Here is a 13,417-nt window from a genome sequence, read left to right on the forward strand (position 1 = left end):
CATTGATCTCCATTTCTTAAGCCTTAAGAATACACATAATGCGTGTCATCGTTCGTCATCGTTTAATATCCATCCATCCATCCATCCATCCATTTTCTGAACCGCTTAAAAAAGAAAAAAAAAGTCTTGCTTGCTTCTGCTTTTTCTTTTTAACAGGTCTTGAAAAATATGTGGGCAAAAATCTTAACATGAACATGAAAGGTGAAGAAAAAAAATTAAACCCTTAACACTGATAAAAACTAAGCAACTTGCCCTGAATACGAATCAAATGCAACTAAAAACAAGATTTACACCAAGTATAATAAAAACTACTATGATCATCGATGCAAAAAACTTATGAGGTCTGCGCAAATTGAAGGTGAAACCTTCACGGAGCATTGCTCATCTCCCCAACACACTTGGGAATATGTGGGCAAAAATCTTAACATGAACATGAAAAGGTGAAGAAAAAAAATTAAACCCTTAACACTGATAAAAACTAAGCAACTTGCCCTGAATACGAATCAAATGCAACTAAAAACAAGATTTACACCAAGTATAATAAAAACTACTATGATCATCGATGCAAAAAACTTATGAGGTCTGCGCAAATTGAAGGTGAAACCTTCACGGAGCATTGCTCATCTCCCCAACACACTTGGGAATATGTGGGCAAAAATCTTAACATGAACATGAAAAGGTGAAGAAAAAAAATTAAACCCTTAACACTGATAAAAACTAAGCAACTTGCCCTGAATACGAATCAAATGCAACTAAAAACAAGATTTACACCAAGTATAATAAAAACTACTATGATCATCGATGCAAAAAACTTATGAGGTCTGCGCAAATTGAAGGTGAAACCTTCACGGAGCATTGCTCATCTCCCCAACACACTTGGGATTCTCAATATAGACTCTTTGGCAAGTGACTGAGCAGGCAAAAGAGTTAGGTGTGGGCTACTGTGTGCCTGATTAAGCTTACCTTGTGAGAGAAGTTTTGGCAACAAACTGAGCAGGAAAGAGGTTTCTCGCCAGTGTGGATTCTTGTGTGACTTTTTAAATGTGCCTTCTGTCTGAATTTTTGGCCACAAACTGAGCATGAAAAAGGTTTCTCGCCAGTGTGTTTTTTTGTGTGAGTTTGTAAATGTTGCCTCTGTCTGAATTTTTGGCCACAAACTGAGCATGAAAAAGGTTTCTCGCCAGTGTGGGTTCTTGTATGCAAATTTAGAGCTCCCTTTCCTGTAAATCTTTGCCCACAAACTGAGCAGGAAAAGTTTTTCTCTCCTGTGTGGATTTTCATGTGTTGTTTCAAAACACTGTTCTTAGCAAAACACTTCCCACACTGAGAACATTGCCTGTGTTTGTTGTGAGACTCATCACCAGCAGTAGCAGCAGGAACATGTGACGACACATTTAATCTATCTAATGGTGGAGCTGCTCGTGATCCTCCACAGTGGTCTCTATCACCTTCTCTGGTCATTGGTTGACTTGAGCTGCAGCTTGGAGGCTCCGCCCCTTTGCTCACCTGTTGACACTCATCTAAACTCTTCACAGGAACACCAGTCAATGGAATCTTGCAAGTATCCTCCTCCTCCTCTTTAATGTCGCACGAGTCCTCTCCCTCCTCTTTATTACAAGGCCGCTCAGGCTCTTTTTCCTCTTTTATGGTGCAAAGAAACTTCTGCTCCATTTGTTCATTGAAGTGATGGACCTCTTTGCCCACATCTTCCTCTTTAATGCAAGTGCGCTCCAGCTTCAATCTGCCTATCACACATGATTTTGATAAAATTCTACTAAAAATAAATACTGGGAGAGGATTCATGAGAGAAACTGGACATGTACTAACCTGCTCTGCGCAACACAACATAAGGCTGCAGCCAAAGATGTTCCCTTTGTGGACGACTACGGTCCTTTTCCTTCATGTACTTTGCTGTGGTCCTTGCAGACATTTTCACACTGCAATCACAACACTTGTTCAACGATGGTTGGCAAATAAAAGTGTCTTTTGGGCAGCGGTGAGCGAGCTATTGGGTGAAGTAATTGAATACATGTTATCCCATCTTTACGCAACAGTATTTTGTTAGATCAGAGGCGCCAAACTCATTTCACATTGTGGGCCACACACGGCCTCGGTAGACTTTTGCTTTCCCGCCTTTTCCGGACACTACAAAACTTTGTTACCTGGAGAGTGGGCGTTGTTGTTTCATCAGCTGTAGTACCACGTGTACTGACCGCCATTAAACAACTCAAGATCTTGCCAATAACGAACCAACTAACTCTACATCATTGTTTTTCTTCTTCAGCGACGTACATGTCAAACAACACGCAACGGATGTCAACTTCAACTTGTTTGGTTTACAACGTGAACTTAAACTAACCCAATACACAAAACGACACATCGGACCTGTTTTAGCAAACGTGCTTACGCGTTACCATCTGGTGGCATTGAGATTTCAAATCGGGAGCATGCCTGCCTGCAAGCATCACTGCTAATTCCACAGTACAGTATTTCTCTTGGTACAGGCAAGAACCAGCACGTGATGATGGCTCATTTGAGATCGAACATTCATCGAGGATAATCAAACAACCTCTTTATAAACACTGGAATACTGAAGCTCCAAGACTTAATCACTTTTGCAGGACTGTTAAATGTGTACAAAGCTTCTAGATGTATGCTACCAGCAAATATTCAAAGCCTATTCACCCTGAGGGACACAAAACACGACCTCAGAGGATTATTAAACTTTGACCAACGACAAGTGTCCAGTACACTCGGAGGGCAATCGCTGACGGTTGTCGGTGTAAGAAATTGGAACAAACTAAACTCTGACCTAAAACTATCCGAAAATTTCAAGGACTTCAAGAAAAAACTGAGAGCCTCTCTCATATCAAATTACGTAAGCTGAGTCCGCGGCAACCCTGGGACGAAAGCATTGATAGCTGTTTGTTACACTCGATACAAATCATTCAAATTCCAAATATTAGCATCATACATAACCATACATTTTTGATGTTGGCTATTTTGAAACTAAATGTGTAAATGCACTAATGTACAAATATTAGCATCATACATAACCAGAAATTTTTATGTTGACTATTTTAAAATTAATGTGTTACATAATATCTGTGAAGACTCTCATGAAATTGCTGTGTGATAAGTATCTGTGAAAACACGAAAAATCTTTGTATGAAAGTTTTGGGACGGGACTCGATAAGCAAGACTGCTTCCACCCGTTCTGTTTTCGGCAAGTACGAAACGAACTCTAAGCTTTGTAAAGAAAGTGTGACTTTGATGATGTCTGTGTACAAGCTGAAATTAAAAAAAAAAAAAAAAAAAAAAGGTAGATATAAAGTTAGCACTGTTCTTAAGTATCATGCTAATGAAAGCAGCCCGCACTTCTGTACTGCAACCAAGCAGTACAATATATAACGTTGCAAACATGATAACTTGGGTCCATTGTCGTAACTTACCTCTTTCGTCGTTGCGGTCGTCGTGTAACTGATGTTACCAATTCACCACATGAGTTGCATATTTATCTGATACAGCCAAATGGAAGGCGACACGCTTCCATTTGAGTTTTTATACCAAGCGCGGTTTTGTTGTCGTCGCTTTACGATGTCGTCATTTGAAGGAGGTCCTGGGCGCCCTCTAGCGAAGGACCATGGGACGTTTAATGTTGTTGTTGCCCAGCAAACTAACCAAGGTGGCGTGCAAAAAAAAAAGTCGAAGTTTTCCACACAGACAAAAAAAAAAAAAACTCGACTAGATTTTAATAGCATACTTACGGCGTGCGTTTGTCGTATGTGTGTTGTTTAACACTAGCGTTAACTAACCTGAACTCTATCAGCCGCTCGCCCGTCATTGATGCCAGATTCAAGATTTTGTTTTTTTATTGGTCATGTTTGAGAATGCCAAATAAGGAATTTGACTTCGGTACATCTCAGCCTCTGTTCAACATTTAACAACACACAGGACAATTGCGAAAATTGACAAATATTCTCGAACAACCCCTGAACTTAAACTCCCAGGAGGGCAAGGAAAAACTCAAAACGAATTTTAGGGAAAATGAGAAACCTTGAGAAGAGACCACAGATGGCAGGATCCCTCTTCCAGGATGACAAGGCTGCAATGGATGCAGAGAGGACACATCGCAGATGAAGCCTCGAAGCTTTCCATCCACGTGCTTCACAAAAAAGTTAAGCTTGCGAGGTTTCATACGCACACTGACGGCCAAAGCCTTCATGGTCAAAATGAGGTTTGGTACTTGATCTGTTAGATTATTTTGAAGTTAATGCCGTGGTATCAAATGCACACATGATATGCTGTTTATAATACTTACCTTACTTGTGTCAAAAAATGTTGGGAAATACTCACATTTCATGGATCTCGATTTCTCAAGCCTTAAGAATACACATAATGCATGTCGTCATTCGTCATCGTTTAATATCATACCACATAATTCCATATGATTCAATACTTCTCCACATGATTCCACATTCATATTTTGTCATTCAGCATTTCTACACAAATTGCGGAATTATCATTAATTCAATTGTCGTAATTCACTCATTTTATTTAATGATTCCATGGCATTCCACATGCTTTCGTATTTTGTCATTCACAAATTGCTTCATCTATTTTTACTGCAAAATGATAGGAGTTGGCCTCACTTTAGGAGGAGAGTTTAAATCATTGTGCAGCTCAGATATGCTGTCAGGCCCCTCTTTGATTGGTTAGCTTTTTCCGGTGCAGAGCGCAGGGCTGAATCGCCACACAAGCGCAAGAAGAAGAAGAAAAAATGTCTTGCTTGCTTCTTATTGTTCTTCCTAACAAGTCTTGACAAATATGTGAGCATGAAATGCTGAACAAAACTAAACCCGGTGTTTACACTGATAAAAACTAAGCAACTTGCCTTGAATATGAATTAAATGTATTTACTGTTAAAAACCACAACCAAAACCAAAATTAACACCATGTATAATAAAACTACAAAGATATCCGGAAGCCAGTTAACTATATATCATCATCGACGCAAAAACTCATGAAGTCTGCTCAAATACAAGGTGAAACCTTCACAGATCTTTGCTCATCTCCCCAACACACTCAAAATTTTCAATAGATACTCTTTGACAAGTGACTGAGAAGGCAACAGGGTTAGGTGTGGGCTACTGTGTGCTTGATTAAGCTTACCCTCTGTCTGAATTTTTGGCCACAAACTGAGCAGGAAAAAGGTTTCTCGCCAGTGTGGACTATTGAGTGACTTTTTAAGTTTCCCTTCTGAGAGAATTTTTGGCCACACACTGAGCATGAAAAAGGTTTCTCGCCAGTGTGGATTCTTGTATGCAAATTTAGAACTCCCTTCAATGAAAATCTTTGGCCACAAACTGAGCATGAAAAAGGTTTCTCGCCAGTGTGGGTTCTTGTATGCAAATTTAGAGCTCCCTTCGCTGAAAATCTTTGGCCACAAACTGAGCAGGAAAAAGGTTTCTCACCAGTGTGACTTCTTGTATGAGTTTTCAAGGATCCCTGATAAGAGAATTTTTTACCACAGACCGAGCATGAAAAAGGTTTCTCGCCAGTGTGGGTTCTTGTGTGGCTTTTTACGTTTTGCTTGCGATTGAATTTTTGGCCACAAACTGAGCATGAAAAAGGTTTCTCGCCAGTGTGGGTTCTTGTGTGCCTTTTTACGTTTTGCTTGCGATTGAATTTTTGGCCACAAACTGAGCATGAAAAAGGTTTCTCGCCAGTGTGGGTTCTTGTGTGCCTTTTTACGTTTTGCTTGCGATTGAATTTTTGGCCACAAACTGAGCATGAAAAAGGTTTTTCGCCAGTGTGGATTCTTGTGTGACTTTTTAAGTTTCCCTTACAAGAGAATTTTCGGCCACAAACTGAGCAGCAAAAGTTTTTCTCTCCTGTGTGGATTTTCATGTGTTGTTTCAAAAGATGGTTCTTAGCAAAACACTTCCCACACTGAGAACATTGCCTGTGGTTGTTTTGAGACTCATCATCAGCAGCAGCAGGAACATGTGACGACACATTTAATCTATCTAATGGTGGAGCTGCTCGTGATCCTCCACAGTAGTCTCTATCACCTTCTCCGGTCATTGGTTGACTTGAGCTGCAGCTTGGAGGCTCCGCCCCTTTGCTCACCTGTTGACCCTCATCTAAACTCTTCACAGGAACACCAGTCAATGGCATCTTGCAGGTATCCTCCTCCTCCTTCTCTTTAATGTCGCAGGACTCCTCAGCCTCCTCTTTACTACAAGGCCGCTCAGGCTCTTTTTCCTCTTTTATGGTGCAAAGAAACTTCTGCTCCATTTGTTCATTGAAGTGATGGACCTCTTTGCCTACATCTTCCTCTTTAATGCAACTGCGCTCCGGCTGCTTAGGACGACGAATACCTTCATTGATGTCTGCAAAACAAGACAAACACATATGAAAGTTGCAGTTGAAGAGAAACTGGTTAAAGTCCCAATGTTTTGTCACACACACATCGGGGTTTGGTGAAATTTGTCCTCTGCATTTACCCCATACCCGTGTAATTTTGATCCATTCCCTGGGGGAGAGTGAGCAGCAGTGGCGGTGATGCGCTCAGGAATCATTTGGTGATCTAACGCCCCAATTCCAACCCCTTAATGCTGAGTGCCAAGCAGGGAGGCAATGGGTCCCATTTTTATAGTCTTTGGTATGACCCGGCCAGGGTTTGAACCCACAACCTTCCAGTCTCAGGGCAGACACACTACCACTAGGCCACTGAGCTGAAAACTCAAATCTATACAAGGACTTTTTCAATCTGCCTATCACACATGATTTTCATCGAATTTTACGAAAAATAAATACTGGATACAAGGACTTTTTCAATCTGCCTATCACACATGATTTTAATTGAATTCTACTAAACATAAATACTGGAAGAGGATTCATAACAGAAACTAGACGTGTACTCACCTTCTCTGCACAAGACAACATAAGGCTGCAGCCAAAGATGTTCCAGACGACTACGGTCCTTTTCCTCCACGCACTTTGCTATGGTCCTTGCAGACATTTTCACACTGCAATCACAACACTTGCTCAACGATGTTTGGCTAATAAAAGTGCCTCCTGGGCAGCGGCGAGCGAGCCATTTGTTGAAGTAATTGAATATAGGTTATCCTGTATTTTTGCAATATTATTTTGTGTTTTTTCCCCTCCGTGAGTCGTCACCTTATCGTGGTGGAGGGGTTTGCGTGACCCTATGATCCTAGGAGCCATGTTGTCTGGGGCTTCATGCCCTTGGTAGGGTCACCCATGGCAAACGGGTCCTAGGTGAGGGGCCAGACAAAGCACGGCTCACAAGCCCCTTATGATGAATAAAATAAATGGATTGCGTTTTCCCTCGCCCGGACGCGGGTCACCGGGGCCCCGCTCTGGAGCCAGGCCTGGAGGCGGGGCTCGAAGGCGAGCGTCTGGTGGCCAGGCCTTCACCCATGGGGCCCAGCCGGGCACAGCCCGAAAAGGAAACATGGGTCCCGCTTCCCATGGGCTCACCATCTGTGGGAGGGGCCAAAGGGGTCGGGTGCAGTGTAAGCTGGGCGGCGGCCAAAGGCAGGGACCTTGGCGGTCTGATCTCGGCTGCAGAAGCTGGCTCTTGGGACATGGAATGTCACCTCTCTTGGCTGGAAAGGAGCCCGAGCTGGTGTGCGAGGCAGAAAAGTTCCGACATAGTCGGACTTGCCTCCACGCACAGTTTGGGTTCTGGTACAAGCCCTCTCGAGAGGGGCTGGACTCTCTTCCACTCTGGAGTTGCCCACGGTGAGAGGCGTCGAGCAGGTGTAGGTATACTTATTGCCCCCTGGCTGGCCGCCTGCACATTGGGGTTCACCCCGGTGAACGAGAGGGTAGCCTCCCTCCGCCTTCGGGTGGGGGGACGGGTCCTGACTGTTGTCTATGCACCAAACGGCAGCTCAGAGTACCCACCCTTCTTGGAGTCCCTGGAGGAAGTGCTGGAGAGCGCTCCTTCTGGGGACTCCATCGTTGTACTGGGTGACTTCAATGCTCACGTGGGCAATGACAGTGAGACCTGGAAGGGCGTGATTGGGAGGAACGGCCCCCCCGATCTGAACCTGAGCGGTGTTCTATTATTGGACTTCTGTGCTCGACATGGATTTTCTATAAAGAACACCATGTTCAAACATAAGGGTGTCCATGTGTGCACTTGGCACCAGGACACCCTAGGCCGCAGTTCGATGATCGACTTTGTAGTTGTGTCATCGGATTTGCGGCCGCATGTTATGGACACTCGGGTGAAGAGAGGGGCGGAGCTGTCAACTGATCACCACCTGGTGGTGGGTTGGCTCCGAGGGTGGGGGAAGATGCCGGTCCGACCTGGCAGACCCAAACGCTCTGTGAGGGTCTGCTGGGAACGTCTGGCAGAATCCCCTGTCAGGAAGAGCTTCAACTCCCACCTCCGGCAGAGCTTTTCCCACGTCCCGGGGGAGGCGGGGGACATTGAGTCCGAGTAGACCATGTTCCGTGCCTCCATTGTTGAGGCGCCCGACCAGAGCTGTGGCCGTAAGGTCGTTGGTGCCTGTCGTGGCGGCAATCCCCGAACCCGCTGGTGGACATTGGCGGTAAGGGATGTTGTCAAGCTGAAGAAGGAGTCCTATCGGGCCGTTTTGGCCTGCGGGACTCCAGAGGCAGCTGACAGGTATCGGATGGCAAAAACCCGGGCGTGGGAGGAGTTTGTCGAGGCCATGGAGAATTCTGGTCTGGAATTCTGGTCCACCATCCGGCGTCTCAGGAGGGGGAAGCAGTGCAACGTCAACGTTAACAGTGGGGATGGCGTGTTGCTGACCTCGACTCGGGACGTCGTGAGTCAGTGGGGAGAATACTTCGAAGACCTCCTCAATTCCACCTACACGCCTTCCATTGAGGAAGCAGGGCCTGGGGACTCTGAGGCGGACTCTCCAATCTCTGGGGTCGAAGTCACTGACATAGTTAAAAAACTCCTCGGTGGCAAGACCCCGGGGGTGGATGAGATCCGCCCAGAGTTCTTAAGGGCTCTGGATGTTGTGGGGCTGTCATGGCTGACACGCCTCAACAACATTGCGTGGACATCGGGGACAGTACCTCTGGATTGGCAGACTGGGGTGGTGGTTCCCCTCTTTAAGAATGGGGACCGGAGGGTGTGTTCCAATTACTGTCACGTCTCGTCCCCAACTGCTCCACTATGTGTCTGTTGTCTTGGTTTCTGTCTGTGTGCTCGCCCCTCCACTCCTGTGTGCCCATGATCAGTGTGATTATTCCCACCTGCCTCTCGTTACCTGTCGTGTATATAAGTCCTGTCTGCCCCTCACTCCCTGTCGGATCATTGGTTGTGGTTGTTCGGTGTTGGACTTACGTTGTGTGTTCCTGTCATGAGGTCTTTTTTGGTTCCTGTTGTCGTCCGGTCTTGCTGTCGCCATGTCCTGATGTCGTCTGGTTTCACGTCCCGGTCAGTCATCCATGTTATTGTGGTTACGTCGTGTCAGTTTGCCTTTTTTGAGTTCACCAATAAACCCTGGTCCAAGCTGCACTTGGTCGTCCTGCTCCATGCTCCACCCGACCCTGACAATTACAGGGGAATCACACTCCTCAGCCTCCCTGGTAAGATCTATTCAGGGGTGCTGGAGAGGAGGGTCCGTTGGGAGGTCAAACCTCGGATTCAGAAGGAGCAGTGTAGCTTTCGTCCTGGCCGTGGAACAGTGGACCAGCTACACCCTCAGCAGGATCCTCGAGGGTGCATGGGAGTTCGCTCAACCAGTCCACATGTGTTTTGTGGACTTGGAGAAGGCGTTCGACCGTGTCCCTCGGGAGCTTCTGCGGAGGGTGCTTCGGGAGTACGGGGTGCCGAGCAAACTGATAAGGGCGGTTTGGTCCCTGTATCATCGATGCCACAGTTTGGTCCGCATTTTCGGCAGTAAGTCGGATTCGTTCCCAGTGAGGGTTGGACTCCGCCAAGGCTACCCTTTGTCACCGATTCTGTTCATAATTTTTATGGACAGAACTTCTAGGCGCAGCCGAGGCGTTGAGGGGGTCCGGTTTGGGGACCTCAGCATTGCGTCTCTGCTTTTTGCAGACGACGTGGTGCTGTTGGCTTCTTCAGGCCGTGATCTCCAGCTCTCACTGGAGCGGTTCGCAGCCGAGTGTGAAGCGGTCGGGATGAGGGTCAGCACCTCCAAATCCGAGTCCATGGTCCTCGATCGGAAAAGGGTGGAATGCCCTCTCCGGATCGGTGATGAGATCCTGCCCCAAGTGGAGGAGCTTACCGTATTTGCCGGTGTATAAGTCGACTCGTGTATAAGTCGACCCCCTAAAATTCGACGGAAATTTACGATTTTATGATATATCCTTTGTATAAGTCGAGCTCAATTGTTGCATTATATTAAATTTCAAAATTCAATCAGAAATATGCGAAATTTATTGACGAAATGTGTTCAAATTCGCGAGTTTGTAGCGAGCGATCTATACGCCATTTTAAATATTATTTACTTCATGACCCTGTGATACTACGCGCCGAGAGAGACTAACAACAATGAACACTCTTAGAAACTGGTTTATTTTTAGTTAAGGAACAACAAATTATAATAATAAAGTGATTGCCGGTACTTAGAGTTCAAAATTCGTCTTCATCTTCGCTATTTCCGAAAAGCTCGTTCCATTCGTTTTCGTTTAGTTTGTCGTCATAAAGGGCATCTTCTTGGTCTTCTCTATCCTCAGTTTCCTCCTCCTCTTCCCAGATAAGGTCGTCTTCTGTCCCATCGAGAGCGTTTGGCGAATATTTTCTAAGTGCCAACGGCTCTTGCGCCATAAAGAGTCCACCTCGGCTGGTTCCCCATGTCGGCCACCACAAGTGAAAATTCGGCCTCTTCCCCTGGAAGTCCGGCCAAGTTTGGCGAATATTTTCTAAGTGCCAACGACTCAACCGCCGTAAAGTGTCCGCCTCGGCTGGTTCCTCCGGTCGGCCAGAACAATTGAAAATTCGGCCTCTTCCCCTGGAAGTCTGGCGAATATTTTCTAAGTGCCAACGACATTCACTTAGACATGGCGATTGAATGTTTACGTACCGGTAGTTATTGTCGTTGCTTGACGCGCGATGACTCGCACATTCGCTCAATACCCAGTACTTCCCCCTAGCAGTCATCGTCGCTGCCTGGCTTTCGATGTCCGTTATTGAGGTCAGAATATTTGAAATTGTTGCTGAGGATGCGTGTTAATGCGACGAACGCTTTATAATGATTCAGTTTCTCGCTGTTTGATGAGCCTGACGGACGCACACCCACGCACAATGAGATGCATGAGAAACGGCCTTGGTTACCAAACATGGCGAATAAAAAACTCTTGAATCTTGAATCACATTTGAAGCGATGAATACAAAGTTAAATTTTATGACTCAGTGTATAAGTCGAGGTCGATTTTTTTCGGTCGATTTTGGATCGAAAAAGGTCGACTAATACACCGGCTTATACGGTAAGTATCTTGGGGTTCACGAGTGAGGGGAGGATGGAGAGCGAGATCGACAGGCGGATCGGTGCAGCGTCGGCAGGAATGCGGACTCTGTACCGGTCCGTCGTGGTAAAGAGAGAGCTGAGCCAAAAGGCAAAGCTCTCAATTTACCGGTCGATTTACGCTCCTACCCTCACCTATGGTCACGAGCTATGGGTCGTGACCGAAAGAACGAGATCCCGGATACAAGCGGCCGAAATTAGTTTTCTCCGCAGGATGTCCGGGCTCTCCCTTAGAGATAGGGTGAGAAGCTCAGTCATCCGGTAGAGACTCGGAGTAGAGTCGCTATTCTTCCACGAGAGGAGCCAGATGAGGTGGCTCGGACATCTCATCAGGATGCCTCCTGGACGCCTCCCTGGGGAGGTGTTCCGGGCATGTCCCACCGGTAGGAGACCCCGGGGACGACCCAGGACGCGGTGGAGAGACTATGTCTCTCAGCTGGCCTGGGAACGCCTTGGGATCCTCCGGGAAGAGCTGGATGAAGTGGCTGGGGAGAGGGAAGTCTGGGAGTCCCTCCTGAAGCTGCTGCCCCCGCGACCCGACTCCAGATAAGTGGAAGAAGATGGATGGATGGACATTTAGTGTTTTGTTAGATCAGAGGTGCCAAACTCATTTCACATTGTGGGCCACACATGGCCTCGGTAGACTTTTGCTTTCCCGCCTTTTCTGGGCAGTACAAAACTTTGTTACCTGGAGAGTGGGCGTTGTTGTTTCATCAGCTGTAGTACCACTTGTACTGACCGCCATTAAACAACCCAAGATCTTGCCAATAACGAACCAACTGTAACCAACTGTGAGATTTAAAATCGGGAGCATGCCTGCCTGCAAGCATCACTGCTAATCCTCGACTTTGAGGTTTTCCACAGTACAGTATTACTCTTGGTACAGGCAAGAACCAGCACGTGATGATGGCTCATTTGAGATCGAACAATCGTCGAGGATAATCAAGTTAGATATCATAAAGTTAGCATTGTTCTTCAGTATCATGCTAATGAAAGCGGCCCGCACTTCGGTACTGCAACCAAGCAGTACAACAAATAACGTTGCAAACATGATAACTTAGGTCCATTGTCGTAACTTACCTCTTTTGTTATATCCTTACTATTTTCCAGGTTCTTATGTAGCAAGAATTGTTCGGACAATGACGTAATGGATTACTGCTTTATTCCTTCCACACAGTGAGTTCACAGGGCGTACATCACAACACTGAACGTCCCCCAAAGCTGCCCCTCCCACTTCCTGAGTTTTCCTATTACGGAACATGAGTTAGCCCAAAATACACAACATCTTTCGTCGTTGCGGTCGTCGCGTAGCTGATATTACTGATTCACCACATAAGTTGCGTGTTTATATGATGCAGCCGCTCCTGTTTGAGTTTTTATACCAAACGCGGTTTTGTTGTCGTCACTTTACTTCCCGTCACGTAATTATGATGTCATTTGAGTGAGGTCCCGGGCGCCCTCTAGCGAAGGACTGTGGGACGTTTAAAGTTGCTGTTGCTCAGCAAACAAGGCGATACGGCTCCTCTTCCGCAAAATGGGAATGGTGCATTTACTTACACTTAGAAGTATCCGACTTTCTTCGTCTGGGTTCATTCATTCAGACATTCATTCGTTCAATCTCGACTCAAAACAATTCTACAGCAGTGATCTTCACTTTCTTTTCAAATGTAATGATTTGACCTAACGTGAGTCATTCAGGATAAAGTATGATTGACTGGCTTTGTTTGTGTTCAAGTAAAACAATGTAAAAGTCGACAAATCAAGTATAATACAGCGACATACATCTGATTTGCGTCTTTTTTTTTTTTTTTTTTTTTTTTACAAATGTATTGGATGCCATATGTTAAATCCAAAGAATCTGGGGTTGAATTATTTATTAGCATTGTTACTCCATGTAAAAATCACGAGGT

General features: G+C 45.7%; 2 protein-coding genes across 3 annotated transcripts; both read right to left on the reverse strand.

The window, feature by feature from the left end:
* Positions 1–45: 45 nt before the first annotated feature.
* LOC148398314 (uncharacterized) lies at positions 46–3,619 on the reverse strand. Its single transcript, XM_088377245.1, has 3 exons — positions 3,453–3,619; positions 1,828–1,937; positions 46–1,745 (listed from the first exon to the last, which is right to left on the reverse strand). Exons 2-3 carry the CDS (start codon positions 1,928–1,930, stop codon positions 928–930), a joined length of 921 nt encoding a protein of 306 aa, XP_088233371.1. The 5' UTR covers positions 1,931–1,937; positions 3,453–3,619; the 3' UTR covers positions 46–927.
* A 789-nt stretch (positions 3,620–4,408) lies between these two features.
* Positions 4,409–12,830, reverse strand: LOC148398315 (uncharacterized). 2 transcript variants are annotated; one of them, XM_088377227.1, is made up of 3 exons: positions 12,588–12,830; positions 6,931–7,034; positions 4,409–6,395 (listed from the first exon to the last, which is right to left on the reverse strand). In XM_088377227.1, exons 2-3 carry the CDS (start codon positions 7,025–7,027, stop codon positions 5,137–5,139), a joined length of 1,356 nt encoding a protein of 451 aa, XP_088233353.1. In that variant the 5' UTR covers positions 7,028–7,034; positions 12,588–12,830; the 3' UTR covers positions 4,409–5,136. The 2 variants fall into 2 exon arrangements, with proteins under 2 accessions (XP_088233353.1, XP_088233354.1); XM_088377228.1 differs by lacking the exons at positions 6,931–7,034; positions 12,588–12,830 and adding an exon at positions 6,517–6,908.
* Between the last annotated feature and the right edge of the window lie 587 nt (positions 12,831–13,417).

This window comes from Syngnathus floridae, chromosome 5 (genome assembly GCF_059516105.1).
Source record: "Syngnathus floridae isolate MCC-2025c chromosome 5, RoL_Sflo_1.0, whole genome shotgun sequence".
Classification (NCBI taxonomy): domain Eukaryota; kingdom Metazoa; phylum Chordata; class Actinopteri; order Syngnathiformes; family Syngnathidae; genus Syngnathus; species Syngnathus floridae.